The sequence below is a fragment of the Brassica napus genome, chromosome C8, assembly GCF_020379485.1.
Source record: "Brassica napus cultivar Da-Ae chromosome C8, Da-Ae, whole genome shotgun sequence".
NCBI classification, from domain to species: domain Eukaryota; kingdom Viridiplantae; phylum Streptophyta; class Magnoliopsida; order Brassicales; family Brassicaceae; genus Brassica; species Brassica napus.
In genome coordinates this window covers 22,727,630-22,748,751 of record NC_063451.1, presented here as the reverse complement: position 1 = coordinate 22,748,751, position 21,122 = coordinate 22,727,630, and the positions used below count along the sequence as shown (strand labels likewise).

Sequence of the window (21,122 nt, the reverse complement as noted above, 5' to 3'; positions counted from 1 at the left end):
GTCAGGATGGCCGAGTGGTCTAAGGCGCCAGACTCAAGTTCTGGTCTTCGAGAGAGGGCGTGGGTTCAAATCCCACTTCTGACAAACAATATTTTAATAGTTTGCATTTTTTGTGTCTTCAGTTTCTTTCCTTTTCAATAACCCCTACCTTCTTAGTTAGATGTCGAGGGAATGCAGCGATTCTGATTTCGTATTAATGGAGTAATCAACCGTAAAGTAGTGGTGTCATAGCATGTTATATCTCTAGCTTTGATTTTATGTAATAACTAAGTTCTATGTAACTTGCAAAACAAGTTTTATCATTGTTGGTGTTTGTTATGCTTAGCTGAATGTTTTTTGCTAGAACTACTAGACTCAGCACAAGGATGAATGCATATGTTCTAATAGCCGCCAGCTTAGAACGGAAAGGATTCCACACCCTGTATTCAGTCTTAGTACCATCTTAATTCTACCAATTAAGATGCAGTTATTTAGTATAGGAGCTTATACAAGTGGTTCGAGTGCACACAAACACCAGTTTAGAGATATAATATGGATCACGCGGTGGTGTGAAAGAAAGTTGAGCAAGTCGCTAGGAAAGGGAAGAAGAAACATGATAAAAGATGAATTTGATCTGAGAAGAAAATGAGACGTTTGGAGATAGCTCTTGCTACTTCTGCAGTCATTCGGTGTGACGACGCTGCTCTGTTTTCTTTCCCTGCAATATATACAAAACTCTTCATATCTGCATTGCAGCCTGTTTTTCTTTTCCACATTTTCTCAACAAAAAAACTTTGAATTGTATGCAAAACAAATGGTTTGATACAGAATAACTGGATACACAGATGAGCAAATTTAAGACCAGTGAACCTCAGTGTCACACGGCTTTGTTTTCCCTGATTGGAGGTTGCATCTTCATCTTTGTTCTCCCCCACCCTTTTGAGCCAAGTGCCTTGCATTCTCAAGTTCCCATTGTCTGAATTGTTTGAGGTGCATTCGAAAGGAAGCCATACTGACAAGCTCGTAACACTTGGACTAGTTCAGACAATGAAAGGTTCAGTTTCCTGTTTAGCTTTAATAAGTTGTTCTTCTTTAATATTCCAAAGAGCTGCGGGTGGGGGTTACCTTCTGTGGTGTCCGAGGATCAGAGATTTGACACGCACGAGACTTCTCTAGAAGATAGAAGAAGCTCCAGATATTCTTCCTTTGCTGATTTCAGTAAATTTAACCAAAGCATGTTAAACAATCAGTGAAGTCCCACCAATGAATATATAGATAGATATGCTCGCTATTATGAGTAGATTTTTGCTAACCTTGAGTTGTCATTCCTCACAGTTCCTGCATTACCAAAGGCTTCAAGGGACATGATTTCACAGGACGCAGATATTAAAAAAAAAACAAGTTACTAGTTTAAACTGCTTATAAAATAAGAGATCACGGAGACAGAGCTCATTACTTCAAGAACTTGTAGCAATACAATGTTACGTATGTGGCAGCAAACCCACACGTATTATGGTCATACAAGCCTCTAGAAACAGGAGTGAACCAAACTCTAAACCCTAAACTAGAAGAAGAAGAAGAAGAAATCAACGTCACCAGGCATTTCTTTTGCCTCTCTAAAACTCTAGTGTCGTTTAACTGCTAAACACAAAAGATGGAAAAAAAAAAAAAGAGAGAGAACCAGACAAAACCCAAAAGTGTCATATTCTATTTGTTAATGACGCCTCGTTCTTCTTCTTATTGTCGTTGGAAACAAGAGTGTCTAGTTGTTCTCCATCTAATCTTAACCGTCCACCATCTTCTTCCATTACCTGAGCCCGGTGCACCATCTCATACATGCTCTCATTCTTCTCCTCCGCTCCCTCATACTTAAACCCTTCTCCTCGGCTTCCACCACCATCACCATCACCAAACCTTCTATTATTATTATGCCGCACATATGGTCTGAAATTACTATTGTTCTCCGAGTTCACCCTTCTCATGTTGTTGTCAAATCTCTGCTCTGATCTAAACATCCTTCCTGTTCTTCCCCTCAAGTTATTATGATGATGATTCTCCCATCCGCCATCATTGTTTCTCCCATCAAAACACCTTGAGTTTCGCTGGTTTCTTTGCTGCAACATGAATCCCGTCTCTTGGTTGAGAGGAAACCGTTTCTGGAACGGGAACCTCACTCTCTCCATCCTGTTTTCTTCCCCCCGGAACCCTTGAGGAGATCTGTTCCGCCCGTTCCATGAAACTGGAGAGCGACTTCTGGACCTGGACCGTGATTGAGGGTCGTGCAATCTCCTGAAGACGGGAGGGGAGTTCCTTCTCTCTCTCCTACCATTCATCCGGTTGATGTGCATGCGATTTGGATAGTCGTTCGCCTCACCGGGAGGGAAGGAACGATTTGCGTCTCTGAAATCACGATTCCCATTGCCATCTGGAAACCTTCTGAACCGACCCTGGTATCCTTCATTTGAGAAATGCCTACGAACATAGCCATGAGAACCAGGACTTGGGCCTGGCTGGTCAAAGCCACTCAGCATAACTCGGTCCTCCACAAGGGCTTGACGTCTGAAACGGTATTCACCATCTTTGTATATAGGTGGGGAGAAGCGACGTCTAGAATCCCAGCCGCTGAACTGTCTTCTCCTAGGACTCCTGTTTTGCATACGCATCTCTGTTCTCTCTCTCCCGACGAACTTATTTGGACCAACGTCTCTCTCACTAAGCTCTTCGTAGCTATCAGGCCTGAAATAGAGAAATCACTTTAGTTAGCAAAGGAACCAATCCATGATAATTAGATAACGAAATGACAGCCATGTTCAGCCGAAATAACTTACCTTCTCCTTCGGATGGGTTCATGTGAAGGTGACTCCCTGAATTGTTTTGACCTGAAGCTCCTTGATGGAGAAGACCCTTTTGAATGTGAATTATTCATGCAAACCACGACATGCTTCTCTACATCATTGTTTCCTTCCTGCACATCGCTAGATTTACACTTGACAGCTCCACACTTTGTCTCTGCCAGGATTTCCTTCTTAATGTCCTCTAGCTTATTCTCATTACTCTCAGCCAAAGAGTACAACCGCTCATTCTCTGGCTCAGACCCATAATCCACTTGTTCAACATCTTCACTATCACCCTCGTTTTCTTCCCAAGGGTATGGTTCTCTCAACTCTCCATCCTCGAACTGGGAATCATAACCAGATTGGCACTCCTTTCCATTTCGAACAGATTCTTCAGCACTAGGCCCAGACAACAATTGAGAATTCATGCAAACATCTGATGCAATCAGGCCAGTCGAGTAGTCCTTGCTACCCTCAACATGTCTGCTCTCAGTAATGGATTCGGTGACTTCTCCATCAGAGGATCTTCTGGATGTCTCATCGACTACATCACAAGGCTGACCCCATGCATCTGTTGGAAGATTTAAATCCCAATGTAACCTATCATCTGTAAGGCATTCAGAATTCTTACTCTTTCCAGTGCGATCATCACCAGATACATTTTCTGACACAGTAGCCGGCTCACTCTGAGGTGCTAAATTTCTGCTATCACCAGCTTCCAAATTTTCCCTTGGCCTATCTGTTGAGGATTCACTCTGATCAGCAGCCAAAGCGTTACCCAAAGTATCAACCAAAGCATTTTGAGGCACTACGATTTTGCTCTTGCCTTCCCCACCCTTGTCACTGGACACAATCGTAGTATCTTTCCCTGAGACATCAACAGTTCCGGTTGATGAATCATTAGGAGAAAAGGTCAAAGCATCTTGCTCTCGTACATGTTCAACAAGCTGACGGTCTACTGCGGATGTAATTTCGCTACTCATGCCACTACTGCAAGCAACCTCTGCAAGTATCTTAATACCAAAGAAGTCGTGACCACCGCAGTCAGGTTTATCATCAGAGACTTTTGATGTTTTCCCGCCCATTAGATTAGGGTTCAACCGTGAAACAGGCAGAGAGTGTTTGATCTGTGCACGAAGTTGTGAGTCTTCATCACGAGCAAAGGATCTATTCAAAGGTGATGGAGAGGGAACCATAAATCTCCGTTTCTTTAACGGAACATGCTCTACTCTTTCTGCGAAATGCTGGCCTAGAACAGAAACACCAAGCTGCCATAATCGAAAGAATTAAGCATTAGTATAACGAGACCAACTAAACCCCTACAGAAGCAGCCACGATAGCAGCACAAAACGGGGAAAGCAGTTAATGAAAACCTTTTCTGATCCAGAATCTCCTTCGGCTGATGTACTTGTTGCACTCTTGTATTCTGCTTCGACATCCTGAGAACGTGCAACTTGTTTCTTAGCACGCTTTGTTGAACTCCTACTACGTTTAGCCACCATTTTCCAAGAGCCTTGCATTTTCATTTTCCCATTGTCTGATTTGTTGATGGTTCCAGGCCGTTGTGGTGGGCCATTGGTGGTATTAGTTACGTCCGATGAAACATCCGAAAGGAAGTGATTCGCCACTTTACTAGTTGATACAAGTTCAGCTTTGGCTTCCTTTACCTGAAAAAAAATCCCAGTTTACAAGAGAACACACATTTACATTGCAGAGAAGCAAAACAAAAGAGAGAGAGAGAGAGAGAACCCACCGGCATTGTTGTGTCTACTGCCACTCCCAAGGCTGTGTCACCAGCATGAGCAAAGCGATTCACCCAACCTGTTAAGAGAACAATCACATTAGCCTTCGAGACCAACAATACAGAGAATGGTTATTAATATTCCCAAATAATGGGGTTATATTACCTGGGAGCTTAGGCACACCAAGCCTGTGACAGAGTACATCGCAGAAGTGATTGCAGTTTTTGGAAAACAAATCATAAGTGTATTCAGACCATTCCGTGGTGAGGTCACGCAGTATCTGATCAACCGTGAAGATGGTGCAATCAGTCTTCCCGAGAATAATCTTCTCACGATAAGTGTACATAGGGTTCTTGGTACTAGGACAGCTGAACACACGACTTGCTTGTTCACAATAATACCCATAAGACCATTCATCATCCCCATACACCTGCACAAACAAAAAAACATGAACAAGCCTGGTACACCAAAAAGTCAAAAGCGCTTGGAGTCTCTCTCGTCAATTGATCACACAGCGTATCTCTAAAAGGGAAGGGAAGGTGGTATTCGCAATCAGATTAGCTCAGATCAGGTCAGAGAGATCAATCAAGCATCACTGAATTTGACAAAGTCTCCAGAAACGTTTTCGAATCTAGTAGGAAACACAAGATAATGAGTGGATCTTGGAGGTCCAAGTCTCAGATCTTATAGAGAAGAAGGGCTTCGTTTTTTTGCAGTCAAATATACAAACAAACCAGATCCACACACAATAATCAAAGCAGAGAGAGAGAGAGACGTCACTAGAGACGATGATGACGTATGGAGTAAACCTGAATCGCGCTGTGGAATACGACGCCGCCGCCGCCGCCTCCTATAGGACCGATCCCGTCTTTATGGAACCTATCAATCTCCGATCCACTGTTTGTCGCTTCGTATATGTGCACAACAACCTCCCTCATGATTCCTGCTTTCACCTCCAAACCCTAATTCTTAAAACCAAAGTGAGACTTCGCTCGCAGATTCTCTTCCTCTTCCCTATAATAAGCTTTGGCGATGGATGGATGAATCGTGCCAAATCCACTTTCCTTTCAACAGCGCAGAGCCTCGTGACCTCCTCTCACCACGTATTTATCATCCTTTATATACCCTTAATGCCCTCCAATGTTATCTCAAATTACGCTTGTACCATCCATCCCATACCCTTCGTTATTTTATTTTCTTTTTAGGAAATATATATATTTAATTTGACATTCTGGAATCCTCAATTTGGTTCAAAAGTCAATGGTCAAGCAGGCAGCCACATATGGCTTCGTGGAACTTTTAGTGATAATTCTTTGAGTTTACCCCCTTCTTCTACTGTTTTTTATCTTGTACTTTTGGCCCCAAGGCTTACGAATGCAAATGTAGGCTCCAATTGATATTTTACCAAATTTAAAGAAAAATTATATGAAGTTCAATTTTATACTACTTGATGGGATTGTGAATTCGGATTTACAAAAAAAATATAAACGGGGATATGAACTTGGTGAGAATTTTCCTAAACAAAAGAAAGTTTAATGGGTTACCCTCCCTTTAAAATTAGTTATCTTTCTAGAGTTTTCTATACAAATTAAAAAATTAGTTAAATGTCAAATTTTTCATTATTTGACCTTGTAAAATATTTATTGTTTATTTTGATTTGATTTAGGGGTAAAAGAGATAAACTAATAGAAAAAAATTGCATTAAAATCATAAAATGACACTTATTTTGTAACAAATATTGTATACTACAAACGATAATTAATTTGAAATGGAGGAAGTAACAAATATTGATTGTGACTCTCGAACACCATATAATATGGAAAGACAATTGTATAATATTTATTGTTTATTTTGATTTGATTTAGGGGTAAAAGAGATAAATTAATAGAAAAAAAATGCATTGAAATCATAAAAGACACTTATTTGGTAACAAAATGTTTATGCTATAACAACAATTAATTTGAAACAAATGGAGTAACAAATATTGATTGTGACTCGAACAACATATAATATGGAAACACAATATTTATATTGTATGTAACTAGAAGTGATGAAAATCTATATATTTTTAAGTACAATAAGTTGAAGAACATGTTTACTATTATCAAAAACTCAGTATGGTATTTCCAAGAACTGAGATTTGGTAGTCATAACCATTTCTTAAAATAATTAATTAAAATATATTTTCAAAAAAAAATTGGGAGTTTATATCTATATTTTTTAACGTCTGATTAATTATACTACTACAACTATAGGAAATATTACATAGGCGATTTTACAACCAAAAATTCTACCGCCTTATGAGAATACACGTCTTAATGCGCCACTCCGAGCCGTCCTATGAGATCCATGTTCGAAGGTACGTCATGTACCAAGATGAAGCTCTCTTGTAACTTTTGTCTCGTAATTTGCATAAATTTGCATTTTCTGGAATTTGAATTTCATACCTCATGGTGTAGAAGGATTAATGAATCATTAGTCAAATCACTGGATTAAAAGGGCTGCCACATATATATATTATCTTTAAAAATTTGAGGACTAACATTAGTATTTTACTGGATTATATTGGTATTGTTCAAAAGGGAGACTTGGAGAAGGTAGAGATGTGCGTGATCCACTAAAGTCAATGAAAATAATAATACATAGATACCCTAGCGGATATGTTTGCTCTTAATGGGTTTAGTATGAACGTTTGTTCCACGGCAAGAAGCCCCACCATTCTTTATAACACAAGTCAAGAAGATTCCTTTAACTTAATTGAGTAATTCCAAGTCATAGGAAAGAGACCTTATACTAAAGCTCCAGCACAAGCATTCTCTTTAGAAACATTAGTTCAAATACTAGCTATAGACGTTTACTTTTGATTCCATGTGTATTGGTAACTAATAAGTAATAACATGATCGGTTTCTTGAAAAGGAGGAAACCTAATGAATGTATGAAACCATATCATCGGAAAGAATCTAGTAGTCCCTCCGTTTTATAATAAGTGGCACTTAGACACATTTCCCGCAAATTAAGAAATTACCAAAATATACTAATCTACTTTTATTATTATATAATTATTAAAATAAAAATAATTTAACTAAACATCTATTGGTCATTTAAAAGAATAAAAAAATGATTTAACGTGAAATTTACATTGGAAATATAGAGTAACACTTTTTTAAAAACAAAATAAAAAGTTAAAATGACTTTCTTTATGAAACATAGAGAATATTATATTAAAGATGGAAAAAAATAACTGAGATTAGGAGAAAATAACCTGAATTTCCTTGATGGCCTATTTTGGAAGACCTCTAATAAAAGCATTAAAAATCATCTAAATCAAAAATAAGAGAAATTCTCTAGGATAGACATTTTCAAGTTTTTGTCGCAAAATAGCTTTTAATGAGAAAAATGACCAAAAGAAGTTTTATTAAAGGGTAAAAATACATTTTTACCCTAGGGTTAACTAATCTATACTTAAGGCATGATTAACCCCGGTTTCTTAGCCGGGGTTTTTAACTCATAATTTGACACCTTTTTTTTTTTACAATTTTCGGTTAAGAGACGGCTTTTATATCTCTTAGCCGAAGTTAAGAACCCCAGTTAAGAGACTGAGGTTAATTATGGTCTTAGGGTTTAAAGTTAAAGGGTAGAGTTTTGGGGATAGGGTTTCAAATTTAAAAAAAAAATTTTAAAAAAAATTAAAAATTTCAAAATAAAAATGGACTATTTTACTTATTTTCTGTTTTGAATGTTATTTTTGTGACAAAAACTTAAAAATAGTTATTTGAGAAAATTGGCCGAAAAATAATATGAGCCAACTTATTGAATTTATATTATACTTAATGGTTTCGGTAAAATGTTATCATCATGTTTTGATTCATTTTCATTTTTAGTATTGATCATACTAATGGACTGTTAATTATAACTTGTGTGATGCAAAATCGAAATAGGCAGACTGGGCCTTTGGTGAACTCGATTGACATGCAAGATAAATGTTCCTTCCTTTTTGTGACTTGCTTTAAACAAGTCTTGAGTCAATGAGAAATGTCCTCAACTAGTGAAACTTTTGTTAGTGTGGTTTTTATAACGTTTTCAGGGTGGAATGATATGAGGACCAGCGCTTCAAAGCGTTGTGCCTGATGTTTGTGGAGTACAAGTAGACTGGAATAGAGATGTAAATAACCTAAGACATTAAAACCATACTAGCTGGAATAGAGAGTACACTTGTTTATTGTCATCGAATGAATGCAAAATAAAAACATGATGAACAGGTGGAGACCACAGAACGCTTACAGAGATGGGGAGGGAATGAAACAACATCAGAGGATGTAACGCGGCGTTTTAACTTGCAAACAAACTCTCATCGTTGGTGATTGTGATGCTATGTAGTGGTGTAAACACAAAAATAAGAACCCAAATATATCAAAGTCGGCCTTCATGTTTCAAATAAAAATTATTATCTAGCATAAGGATGAAAAATTAGTAACTCAGACGAACTACTATTAAAACTTTCTCAACGAGCAAAATCTGGTAATGAGTTCAAGGTCTCTCGTCAACAAAATTCTAAAGCACTACAGATTCTAAAAAAGAACACAAGACAGGAGCAGAAACTGAGAAAAAACAAGACAGTAGAAACACAAGCATTTTTCTAAGCAGCAGTAGCAGCCTTGGCTTTCTTAGGGGCACGGTAGGTACCAACGACACAAGCATGGTCACGCTCAAATGGCTCAAGCGTCACTTGCTCTGCTGGCTTGAACTGCTCTTGTTGCAGCTTCTTCACTTCGCTCTGAAACACGGCTTCTGCTGGAACTGTTGAGTCAATACAGTTTGCCTTGATTGAAATAACAAAGTGACCTCCTGTTTTGAGAAAGAAGCTTGCATTCAAAGCCACGATCCTAGCCTACGTTTAAGGACAAACAACATTTCATTAAACAACAAATGAATGATAAAAACACAATGCTGCCAGAAAAACTATCAAACCAAATAATAATATAACTAAAGAAAATGTTTGAAAACCAAAAGAAAAAGAAAAAAACTGAAATCGAAACAAAACCAGATCAAAATCCACTTTAAAAATAAGAAAACAAGATATTCTTAAGCATCAGAAACTTGGAGTTTGCATCACCCATAATGATCTGAAGGGGAATCCAAGTAAGATCATCATTTGCAATCATCAGAACACCGTTCAAAACCAAAACCACAATTATAATGCTACACAGTAGAAAAATACTAGGACTAAGTCATAGTGTAAAATGTAATAAAGAAGCAAACCTGATCAGGCTGAGCAACATCAGCGAAGATAACATCAACCATGCCAACAAGCATTCTGTATTTGGCAGGGTGTCTAGCATCTTCAATGATTGGGATAACATTAGTCCTCTTCTTCGCCATGTTCACCAAATCTCTACCACTTCTGTGAGAAAACTCAACCGCGTAGACACATCCCTCCTACAAAATTCACAAAGCAACAACATTATAAAGCAACAACACAACTCATCTAATACTAACCATAACAAATAAGGGCTAAGTTTTACTTACGGGTCCAACAAGATCAGACACATGAGAGACTGTGGTTCCAGAAGCAGCACCAAGGTACAGAACTTTAGCACCAGGTTTCTGAATCAAAACGGATAAAAAAACAATTCAGTATATATACATATATAAACAAGTCTCACAAACAGCATCATCAACAAGAATAAGACTTACAATGTAAATGTTATCAACACCACCGAGAATAGCAGCCGCCAGCTTAGAGCGGAAAGGGTTCCACACTCTGTACTCAGTCTTAGTTCCATCTTCATTCTGCAGATTCAACCACAAATCAATTAAAGATTCAATCTAAAAAAACATTAAATCAAACAGCAAACTCTCTTATCAATTATTACCGGAACAGAGATTCTCTTCTCGTTGTAGACAGCTTCACCAGGAACCAAGTTCCTAGTGACGAGAGCATCTTCTTTGCCCTTGGCAATGAACACTCCCGCGTGTCTGTGTGGCTCCACAATCACTTTGCTGCCTCCCTTCATCCCTCCACGTCCTCCTCTGCCACGTCCACCACGGTCTCCTCTACCTCCTCCTCTGCTCATGCCTCTACCGCCGCCACGTCCACCACGGTCTCCGAAACCTCTTCCTCCTCCTCTTCCTCTACCTCCAGAGCTACCTCCTCGTCCACCACTGTACCCACCGCCACCACGTCCACCACTGAACCCACCGCCACCACGTCCTGAATACAAAAACACCATTAAAACAGAGACTCAACATTCTCCTTAAACCCTAATTAGTCAATACACATTACATTTTTGAGCTAAAGGGTGAAACTTTGAGACAATATCCTTAAACCCTAAATAGTCAACACCCAATACATTTATGAGCTAAAGGTAACAACTTTGAGATTCATTTCAGCTATACACAAAGAGTTCAGTTCGCACTAAACAAACACAGACTTAGACATTGTTAACCTAAAAATGTAAACTAAACAAAAGGGGCGGCGGCTAGGGTTCTTACCACCAGTTAGAGGAGGCCTCATCTTTGCTTTGGAGTAAAGAGACTGCGAATAGCGAGAGAAAGCTGTTTGAAAGAGAGGGGGTGGCGTCGTGGCGTTGAAGCTGCACTTGTGAGTGTGGTTTTATAAAAGAGTGCTGCTAGGGTTTTTGTGGGTTTAGTTGTTGTCTTGTTTATTATTTATTATTTACGCATTGATACTTGCACTATTATGTATTTCGCTTACCGATGAATTGGGTTACTACACCTTTGGGCCTTCATTCTCATAGTTTGGGCCTTAATATGAAGCAACTCCCTATATCCTCTCCCCCAATGTTGTTCCAAAGTTCAACATTCTCGAACTAAATTTCCAAAATATATATTTATACATTAGAAAAGGTAAATGCTATTGTTCGTTTGTGGTGAAAAAATAACGACTAATAATACTATTGCTCAATATATAGCCATGATTGCCGGTTTGGTATTTTGCTTAAATATGCTCTTCTTCCATACTTCACAAGCATCAACTAGTTCGGTGATGAGCAGCATGACTATATGATCGAATGCAATGAGGAGCTAATAAGAGCGACTAGATAAACTGATCAACCTTCTTCAAAACACTACTTTATGTTCAATACGGGCTCTATTCTTGAGGAGGTCAATAACATATTTTTATATGTAGAAATATATATATATATATATATATATTATGCTTTGATCAAAAAATATATATATATATATATTATGCTTTTATATAATACATATATATATATATATATGCATTGTATATGCTATACATGCATCATAAAAAGTTAAAAAGAAAAATGACACAAAGATGGAAAACTGGAAATGAGCGATATGCAACTTAACGATCAATCAAATGTGAAAAATAAAAGAATTTAGTAAAAAAAACGGGAAAAATAACAAAACAAATGTTACGTGGACACTAATGCTAAACAAGCTGCCTTAAGTTGACCAAAAGAGAATCACAAGATTTTGGCGCGTCCACCTAACACGCCCCCAAATTCTCTCCTAAGCTCTAACTTCCTTCGTTCTCACCTCAGCCTCCGCCTTGCCTCTCCGGCGCCTCTAGGCGTTGCGAGAGGGCTCACGATGCTCCCGTCAAGTCCACCTTCCTCTCCGTCGTGGTCCGTTGGTGATGTGTCTCAATCTCTGGTGCTGTCGTACACGTTTTGTGGCTCTGTCCACAGTGATGTTACGAGTCCGGGGGTTCGTGTCTAGGCTCTCTGCGACTGGGTCAAGAACATGAATCTTCTTTCCACTGGTGTAGGTGACTCCTCTCCCAACATCAAAATCACCTCGACGGCGAGGTTCCTAAACGTCGCATCTTGCCATCATCGATTCAAAGGTAAATTGGGGTTTGCTGCGTCTGAGATGAGGTCCCGGGACCTCAGATCTCGATTGATGAGATGATTCTCCTTTCGGGTTGATCTAGACGTTCTGGCTATTGAGTCGATGCTCTTGTTAGCTCCTCTTCCCCCCCCCCCCCCTTTGCAGTTGATTGGCGTTTCTTGGGAGAATGGGTTTGATCTGCAGGTTTAAACGAGCATGGGAGTGGTGTTTTTGAGCTCTTCGAGATCAGGGTAAGCACCTTGCGGCTGGAGGAGGGAGTAAGACCCATGAAGTGGTGATGCTGCCCCTTCCATTAACCGGCTTAGAGGACGAGCGGTTAGGTTAGTTGAGCGCTATTAAGCTCCAGTGGTTTTGAGTTGTCCTGTCTGTACCAGATTTTGGGTTCAGTGTTTGCCCAGCCCGGACTTAGAGGGCGGTCCTTGAGTGGGCTTGTCTCTGTGTCTCAGAAGAAGGTATTGGTTCAGGCAATCAGATGAAACAACTTCCAGCCAGCAGTGTATCCCTTGATCTCTGGTTCTCGGTCTCCCCATCTGCCTACATTGTTTAGGTCCTTTTCACCCGACTCTTAAGTTTCTATCGATCCTTGTTATCCTGTTCGCTCCAAGGCATAACGGTTTCAGGCTCGATTGTCTTCTTGATTACATGTTTTTAACTTTTTTGCCGTGTAATCAAGCATAGAGGTCTACAGTTTATTTTAACATTTTGTAAACTTCAAAGTTCATTTCGTAATGATATTTACCTTTTAGCAAAAAAAAAAAAAAATTTGACCAAAAGAGGTTGCAATTGATTCCACGCCTGCAGATAATGAATCTCTATACCTAAACATGCATGCATGTTTCTGTATGAGTGTAATATGTATGCATGGTGTACACAACATACTTTAGATGCTAAAAATAGAGTGGGGCCTTGGAAGAAGGGATGGTTAAGCGAATTTTAAGGTTTTGAAGAGAAAAAACAATGTGTATCAGAGACCAATATTAAAGATAATAAATAGGAGCCTTTAGTTGTCCGAGTTCGTCTCGATCCTCTATTCACAAATCAGTTAAGCATTATCCTCTTTCACATTTTCCTCTTTTTCCAGAGGACATATCAAGATTCACACAAAACAACAAATCGATCTTCCTCAAGCCTTACCATAGAAACTAAACAAAAATAATGGTTTGTATTCTCTTCTCTTCTATTTATTTGCAAAAATTGATAATATTATAAGTCTAAGAACCACCCTGAGTTTTGATAGAACACCTGAGTTTTGATAATACGTATGCGCTTATGTAGACCTAATGGTTTTAAATCTGAAGTTTGGATGCGAGGATTGTCTAATCATGTTAGAGTTGATTTCGCCATGCTATTGACATGTTTCTCATTTGGTTGTTTAGTTTATCTCGTTTTAATTCATAAGTTAATTATTCACGATAACTCAATATCTAGACGTAAGACCATGTATCAGTACATATAATTATAACGGGACCAAAAACCTAGTTAACTTGAGTATAAAAGATTATGATATATGTGATGTGATGGTGATACAATGGTTATGGATGAACATGAATGAATGAAAAGGCGAACGCGGCATCGGGGATGGCAGTGGAGGACAACTGCAAGCTGAAGTTCTTGGAGCTAAAGAAAAGAACACATCGGTTCATAATATTCAGGATAGACGGGCAGCAAGTGGTGGTTGAAAAGTTAGGAAGCCCGCAGGAGACTTACGAAGACTTCAGCGCTTCCCTCCCTGCCGACGAGTGCCGCTATGCTGTTTTCGATTTCGATTTTACCACCAATGAAAATTGCCAGAAGAGCAAAATCTTCTTCATAGCATGGTACGATATTCCAATCTTCCTTAATTCATATTTTCAATCAGATTTTAATATATATATGAAAAACTACAAGCATTATTGAAGTAAGACGTTTAGAACATATACAACTTTGTAGCATTACAACCTTCAACGTTAGGAAATACGCGGTCAAATTTTGCGGTAAACCATAATTTATGTGAGCGGAAAAAAAGCACACACACCAAATTGTTAACGGAGTTCGGCCAATGTTGCCTACGTCTCCGGACCTGCTACAGATCTTTTATGGACAAAACTTAGGTTCACCCCCTATGGTGAACTTTTAAATTCACCACCCCTCTTAAAACTAATTAAATTGCCACCTAGATAAGTAATAAAAAAAATTAAATTTTATTTAAAAAATTTAAAATAGTTGAAAAAAGAATAATGTCTAACAAAACTCTAAATTCTAAACTCTAAACCCTAAATCTAAATCTAACCCTTGAATACTAAACCCAAACCCTATACCTTAAACCCAAATAGTAAACCCTAAACCCAAACCTTATACGATAAACCCAAATCCTAAACTCTAAACCCAAACTGTAAACCCAAATCCTATATCCTAAACTCAAACCTTAAACTCTAAACTCAAATCCAAATCATAGACCCTAAACCAAACTGTAAACCTTAAACCCAAATTCAAACATTTTGGGTTTAGGGCTTAGGGTTTGGGTTTAGGGTCTACGATTCAGGTTTAAGATAAAAGGTTTGGGTTTAGGGTTTATGGTTTAGGCTACAGGGTTTGAGTTTATGATCTAGCGTTTGGGTTTAGGATTTAGGGTTTAGAGTTTGGGTTTATGATTTATGGTTTAGAGTTTTGGTTTAGGATTTAGGGTTTAGAGTTCAGGTTTAGGATTTAGAGTTTAGAGTTTGGGTTTTGAATTTAGGGTTTAGAATTTAAGATTTAGGTTTTTGTTAGTGGCATTATTTTTTTTAATTATTTTTTATTTTTAAAAAAAAAATTATTTTTTTATTAATAATATAGCTGGCACTTTAATTGGTTATAAGATGGGTGGTGAATTTAAAGGTTCACCTTAGGGGGTGAACCTAAGTTTTGTCCATCTTTTATTATCAACCAGAGAAATTTTATAAGCTCACTACTCACACCCCGATCCCAAATACACTCAGAAATTACTCGTAATTTCTTAAAGAAGATTTTTTGTGAGAAAAAATATTTTTTTTTTCTTCTTCTTCTTATCTTCTCTCGTTTTCTCTCTGTTTTCTTGTTTTGGGATGGTTTGCTCTTCACCTTGCGTCTAGTATTTATAGAAGAAGCTTGGACATGTGAAAGCCATAATTATTGACAAAATGGCCTCCTCTTTTGTTGACTTCGTTGTCATTCTTTACCGACATCACCGTCCATCATTTTTTACATGTGCTTTGACTAACAATCTCCCACTTGAAGACTGATTTCAATCTGTCTTCACACTTTGATCAATGTAGCAGGTCTCCCCAGCTTGTTATTCCAACAAATCATCTGAGGTTGCACACAACCTCAGCTTATCATATGGCACGACTTTCGTCAACATGTCTGCCATATTTTTGCTTCCTGGGATCTTCTCAAGCACCAACATTTCATCTTCCAACGCCGATCTAATGAAATGATATCGACGATGTATGTGCTTCGTCTGAACATGGTAAACCGGATTCTTTGCCAAATCGATGGCACTTTTACTGTCACAGTACAACACAATTTTCCCTTGGTCATGGCCTAACTCTTCTAGAAAAGACTGTAGCCATATCATCTCTTTTGTTGCCTCCGTTACCGCAACATACTCTGCTTCACAGCTTGATAGAGATACAATTTTCTGCAACGTTGAAACCCAACAAATTGCAGTACCGCCAAAGGTGTAGACATACCTGGTTGTGTTCTTCGTGCTGTCAACGTCACCTCCATTGTTAGCATCAACATATCCTTGCAATCCCGTCTTAGACTTCGTGAAACATAGCGATAAACTTGGATTTCCTTTCAGGTATCTGAAAATCCACTTAACGACTTCCCAATGTTCCTTTCCTGGATTGCTCATAAATCTGCTGGCGACTCCCACTGCATGTGCAATGTCTAGCCTTGTACATATCATCGCGTACATCAGGCTGCCAATAGCAGAAGCATATGGAACTTTATCCATACATGCCATATCTTCTTCCGTCTTTGGAGACTGTTCTCTGGATAACCGAAAGTGACTTGCCAGGGGAGTACTAACTGGCTTTGCGTCATCCATGTTAAACCTCTTGAGGACTTTCTTCACATACTCCTCTTGTGATAGCTTAAGACCTTCCTTGCTCCTACTGATTCTCATCCCTAGAATCTGTCTTGCTTCTCCAAGGTCTTTCATCGCAAACTCTTCTGAGAGTTTCGTCTTCAAGCTATTGATCTCGTGCAAGTCTGCTCCTACCATCAGCATGTCATCGACATATAGGAGCAATATCAAGTAGGAATCTTCAAGGGTCTTGAAGTAACAACAATGGTCAGCTTCACACCTCAAGAAACCAACGCCTTTAATAAAGTTGTCGAACCGTTTATACCACTGTCTTGGGACTTGTTTTAAGCCGTACAAACTCCTTTTCAGCTTGCAAACAAGGCTTTCCTTCCCTTTGATCTCAAAGCCTTCGGGTTGATTCATATAAATTTTCTCATCCAAATCACCGTGAAGAAATGCCATCTTCGCATCCATCTGTTGAAGATGCAGATCTTCTTGTGCTACCAGCCCAAGAATCGTTCTGATGGTCACCATCTTGACTACAGGAGAGAAGATTCAGGTGTAGTCAACGCCTTCTTTTTGTTGGAATCCCTTCACAATAAGCCTCGCTTTATAGCGCTTACTCCCATCAGGTTCTTCTTTTATTCGGTAGACCCACTTGTTATGCAATGCCTTTTTCTCCTTAGGCAAATCTGCTAACTCCCACGTGTGATTGGATAACAACGAGTCCATCTCGTCATTCATTGCAAGCTCCCACTTGATCGACTCATCAACTTGCATAGCTTCCTCATAACATTCAGGCTCGCCTCTGTCTGTGAGCAGAATGTAGTTGAGCGATGGAGAAAATCTTACTGGCTTTCTGATGATTCTGCTTGACCGTCGTAACTCCGTGACTGGAGTATATGGGACCACTTCAGAATCATCACTTTCTTCAGCTTCACCACTCTCGTCTTGAGAGATTTTTTCTTCCGCTGTTGCGGTATCCTGTGGCAACTCCGGTGTCAGGATATCTTCTAAGTCAACAGCTCCAGGCTCTTTCCTCTCCGAGCCTTCTCTTAGCTTATCCTTGAACAACACTTCTTCGTTGAACACAACATTCTTGCTGCGGATGATCTTTCGATTTTCATCATCCCAAAACCGGTAACCAAACTCCGTGTTACCATAGCCGATGAAGTAACACTTCTTAGACTTCGAGTCAAGTTTACTTCTTGCAGCATCATCAATATGAACATAAGCTAAGCATCCAAACACCTTTAGATAAGAAAGGTTTACTTTCTTTCCGCTCCAAACTTCTTCAGGGATCTTAAATCCCAACGGTACAGACGGTCCTCTGTTTATTAAGAAGACTGCAGTATTGATTGCATCTGCCCAAAACGTCTTTGGCAATCCACAGTGCAATCTCATGCTCCTTGCACGTTCATTCAAGGTTCAGTTCATCATTTCCGCTATTCCATTATGTTGAGTCGTTCCAGGAATAGTCTTCTTCATCTTGATCTCATTATCAGCGCAATATCTCTTGAATGCGTTGCTGATGTACTCTCTACCATTATCAGACCTTAAACACTTCAACTTGAGATTCGTCTCAATCTCAACCATGGCTTTCCATATTTTGAAAACCGAAAACACTTCATGCTTGTTCTTCATGAAGTAAACCCACACCTTTCTTGTGGAGTCATCAATAAAGGTCACATAGTAGTACGAACCTCCCAGCGATGCAACAGGAGCGGGTCCCCACACGTCAGTGTGCGCCAGCTCTAACTTCTCAGATTTTGGCTCTCTTCCTCCTTTAGAGAAACTAACTCGTTTCTGTTTCCCAAGGATGCAACTTTCACACATCTGATGATCCACCTTCTTCAGATCCGGAAGAGCGCCATTTTCCACCATGAGTTTCATCCCTTTCTCACTCATGTGTCCCAACCTACAATGCCACAACTTGGTCTATTTGGCATTCTTGACAACATCAACAGTGTCTTGATAACTCGTCGTCATATAAAGAGTGCCTCTTTTATGACCTCTAGCCACCACCATGGAACCTTTCTTGATTCTCCAGGATCCACCACCAAAATTAACATCGTGCCCCGTATCATCAAGTTGACCTACTGAGATTAGATTTCGCATCAACTTTGGCACATGTCTGACCTTTGTAATCTTCCACACACGTCCGTCTGACATCTTCAGGTTGATATCTCCAATACCAACTATGTCCAAAGGTAATCCATCAGCAAGATATACCTTTCCGTAATTTCCCGCAACATAATTTTCCATGATGTTATGGTGCGGTGTGGTGTGGAATGATGCTCCTGAGTCAAGCACCCATGAATCGACTGGGCTATCGACATAGGAGATTGACGCCTTGGTGGTACTTGTAGCTGCATCACGAGCTTTAATTTTCCTCGGGGAATCAGCAGACACTACCAATGCATCAGTGATTTCACTTGTCACTGCATTGGCTCCGCCTCGGGTGTTATCTTCCTTCTTCGGTGGTGCTCGGCAATTCTTCTTAATGTGACCTGTGTTTCCACAATTCCAGCACTCTGCAGGCTGTCTGAATTTGGATTGACCCCGTCCATTCCTTGACTTTGATCTGCCATTACTCCGGTTATTTCTATCTGGGTTTCTTCCTCTATTTTCCACATTGAAAGCAGAGCTCGTTGATGTCTCCCCAGAGTCTATCCTCCGAACTTCCTCAGCAAGGATACGATCTCTAACATCATTGAATTTGAGCTTTTGAGTACCCACAGAATTATTAACTGCTGCCCTCATTGGCTCCCAACTATTTGGCAGAGACGCCAACAGAATCAGTGCTCGCACTTCATCGTCAAACTCGATTTCAACTGATGACAGTTGGTTGACAATCGTGTTGAACTCGTTCACATGTGCGGCAACCAGGCCACCTTCTTCCATCTTTAAATGGAAGAGTTTCTTCATGAGAAACACCTTATTGTTTACCGAAGGTTTCTCATACATATCCGAGAGAACTTTCATGAGCCCTTCTGTGGTCTTCTCCTTCGCAATGTTGTGAGTAACGTTTTTCGACAGTGTTAACCTTATAACACCCAGAACTTGTCTGTCAAGGAGCTCCCACTCATCCTGATCCATCTTCTCAGGCTTCTTGCTCAGCGGTTGATGAAGCTTCTTTCCGTACAGATAATCTTCAATTTGCATTCTCCAAAATGCATAATCTGTACCGTCAAATTTCCCGATACTGTGCGCCGAACCGTCTTCGCCTCCCATCGTTTCTGGAACCACCGTGTATTAGAACACCTTCGTCGACAAACCGATGTTACCGACAAAATTCACTATTCACGAATTACTGTTCACGTGAATAGTAACTCCGCAAAAAAAACTTGACCGATCACCGTAACTCAAGCTCTGATACCAGTTGTTAGGAAATACACGGATAAATTTTGCGGTAAACCAGAATTTATGGGAGCGGGAAAAGAGCACACACACCAAATTGTTAACGGAGTTCGGCCAATGTTGCCTACGTCTCCGGACCTGCTACAGATCTTTTATTATCAACGATGGAAATTTTATAAGCTCACTACTCACACCCCGATCCCAAATACACTCAGAAATTACTCGTAATTTCTTAAAGAAGATTTTTTGTGAGAAAAAAATATTTTTTTTTTCTTCTTCTTCTCTTCTCTCGTTTTCTCTCTGTTTTCTTGTTTTGGGATGGTTTGATCTTCACCTTGCGTCTAGTATTTATAGAAGAAGCTTGGACATGTGAAAGCCATAATTATTGACAAAATGGCCTTCTCTTTTGTTGACTTCGTTGTCATTCTTTACCGACATCACCATCAATTATTTTTCACATGTGCTTTGACTAACACATTAGAACATCTCCAATCTATTTTCTATTTTAAAATGGAGTAAATCTAAGATCAAAGTTTTATTTAAACCGGAACCATAATATAATTACATTACTCCATTTCGAAGTAGACTCATTTTTTTACTTCATTTTTGAATTTGAATGAAGTAAAGTTGGAATAGATTTGACTGCAAAAAGGGATTTGGAGTGAAAATGGAATAGAATTGGAGATTCTGTCATTAACAACTTATATGCAAGTGCACTAAACCGAGACTAGCCAGAAATGCGGAATTACATACAGTGAACCAGATTTAACCGAGTTCTTTAACGTTACAAAGACTATGACTATAGTCTACATGTTAATAAAATAAACTACCTTTCTCATACTTGATTTCGGACATACCAGACTTTGATTTTGTCAAGGGTGCTTATTTGTTTTGGGTTTGTTGGATGATTGTTGTAGGTCACCGGATTCATCTAGAGTGAGGATGAAGATGGTTTATGCAAGCTCCAAGGATAGATTCAAGAGAGAATTGGACGGCATTCAGGTGGAGTTACAAGCCACTGATCCTAGCGAGATGAGCTTCGACATTATCAAAAGCCGAGCTCTCTAGATCTTTTCCTTGTTCTCATCAAAAAGCACATATATATATATATATATATATATATATATCATCTTCCATATTTTTGTGATTCAAACAAATGTTTAAACGTTTTCCATTTTATGTAATTTATTTGGTTAAGAACTGAATTATTCATCATCTCCATTCAATTTTTCCATCTCTCTTTGTAAACAATTTGTTATGAAAATTTAACTGGCTTTCATATTTCCCACTTGGGAGAAGCTGAAACCATGTAGCATGTTTGTGTAACTTGTTAC

The 21,122-nt window shown here is 39.1% G+C and overlaps 3 protein-coding genes and 2 non-coding genes across 6 annotated transcripts; 2 read left to right on the top strand and 3 right to left on the bottom strand.

Moving 5' to 3' along the window:
• TRNAL-CAA lies at positions 1-84 on the top strand. The gene has a single exon. It is a non-coding gene; the product is annotated as a tRNA-Leu (tRNA).
• A 1,301-nt stretch (positions 85-1,385) lies between these two features.
• On the bottom strand, positions 1,386-5,657 carry LOC106418250. The gene is made up of 6 exons (XM_013858913.3): positions 5,365-5,657; positions 4,721-4,985; positions 4,567-4,634; positions 4,187-4,480; positions 2,808-4,081; positions 1,386-2,715 (listed from the first exon to the last, which is right to left on the bottom strand). The coding sequence occupies exons 1-6, from the start codon at positions 5,491-5,493 to the stop codon at positions 1,680-1,682; spliced, it is 3,066 nt and encodes a 1,021-aa protein (XP_013714367.2). The 5' UTR covers positions 5,494-5,657; the 3' UTR covers positions 1,386-1,679.
• A 3,325-nt stretch (positions 5,658-8,982) lies between these two features.
• Positions 8,983-11,215, bottom strand: LOC106426404 (rRNA 2'-O-methyltransferase fibrillarin 2). The gene is made up of 6 exons (XM_013867124.3): positions 11,049-11,215; positions 10,430-10,767; positions 10,251-10,346; positions 10,083-10,160; positions 9,816-9,992; positions 8,983-9,444 (listed from the first exon to the last, which is right to left on the bottom strand). Exons 1-6 carry the CDS (start codon positions 11,068-11,070, stop codon positions 9,193-9,195), a joined length of 963 nt encoding a protein of 320 aa, XP_013722578.1. The 5' UTR covers positions 11,071-11,215; the 3' UTR covers positions 8,983-9,192.
• On the bottom strand, positions 9,642-9,714 carry LOC125592201. Its single transcript, XR_007328047.1, has one exon. It is a non-coding gene; the product is annotated as a small nucleolar RNA snoR60 (small nucleolar RNA).
• A 2,174-nt stretch (positions 11,216-13,389) lies between the features above and the next one.
• Positions 13,390-21,114, top strand: LOC106426412 (actin-depolymerizing factor-like). 2 transcript variants are annotated; one of them, XM_022711904.2, is made up of 3 exons: positions 13,390-13,556; positions 13,959-14,215; positions 20,706-21,114. In XM_022711904.2, exons 1-3 carry the CDS (start codon positions 13,554-13,556, stop codon positions 20,854-20,856), a joined length of 411 nt encoding a protein of 136 aa, XP_022567625.1. In that variant the 5' UTR covers positions 13,390-13,553; the 3' UTR covers positions 20,857-21,114. The 2 variants fall into 2 exon arrangements, with proteins under 2 accessions (XP_022567625.1, XP_013722588.1); XM_013867134.3 differs by lacking the exon at positions 13,390-13,556 and having other exon boundaries at positions 13,947-14,215.
• Positions 21,115-21,122: the final 8 nt, after the last annotated feature.

Bases quoted from the DNA above. Each gene is read 5' to 3' on its own strand.
- LOC106418250 (XM_013858913.3), bottom strand. From the start codon at position 5,493: ATGAGGGAGGTTGTTGTGCACATATACGAAGCGACAAACAGTGGATCG. The intron at 4,481-4,566 runs GTGGGTTCTCTC...ATTTTTTTTCAG, and splicing joins CAGTAGACACAACAATGCCG to GTAAAGGAAGCCAAAGCTGA. The intron at 2,716-2,807 runs GTAAGTTATTTC...TCTCTATTTCAG, and splicing joins GAACCCATCCGAAGGAGAAG to GCCTGATAGCTACGAAGAGC.
- LOC106426404 (XM_013867124.3), bottom strand. From the start codon at position 11,070: ATGAGGCCTCCTCTAACTGGTG. The intron at 10,768-11,048 runs GTAAGAACCCTA...TTTTGTATTCAG, and splicing joins GAGGCCTCCTCTAACTGGTG to GACGTGGTGGCGGTGGGTTC. The intron at 10,161-10,250 runs GTAAGTCTTATT...GTTTTGATTCAG, and splicing joins GTGTTGATAACATTTACATT to AAACCTGGTGCTAAAGTTCT.
- LOC106426412 (XM_013867134.3), top strand. From the start codon at position 13,947: ATGAATGAAAAGGCGAACGCGGCATCGGGGATGGCAGTGGAGGACAAC. The intron at 14,216-20,705 runs GTACGATATTCC...TGATTGTTGTAG, and splicing joins AAAATCTTCTTCATAGCATG to GTCACCGGATTCATCTAGAG.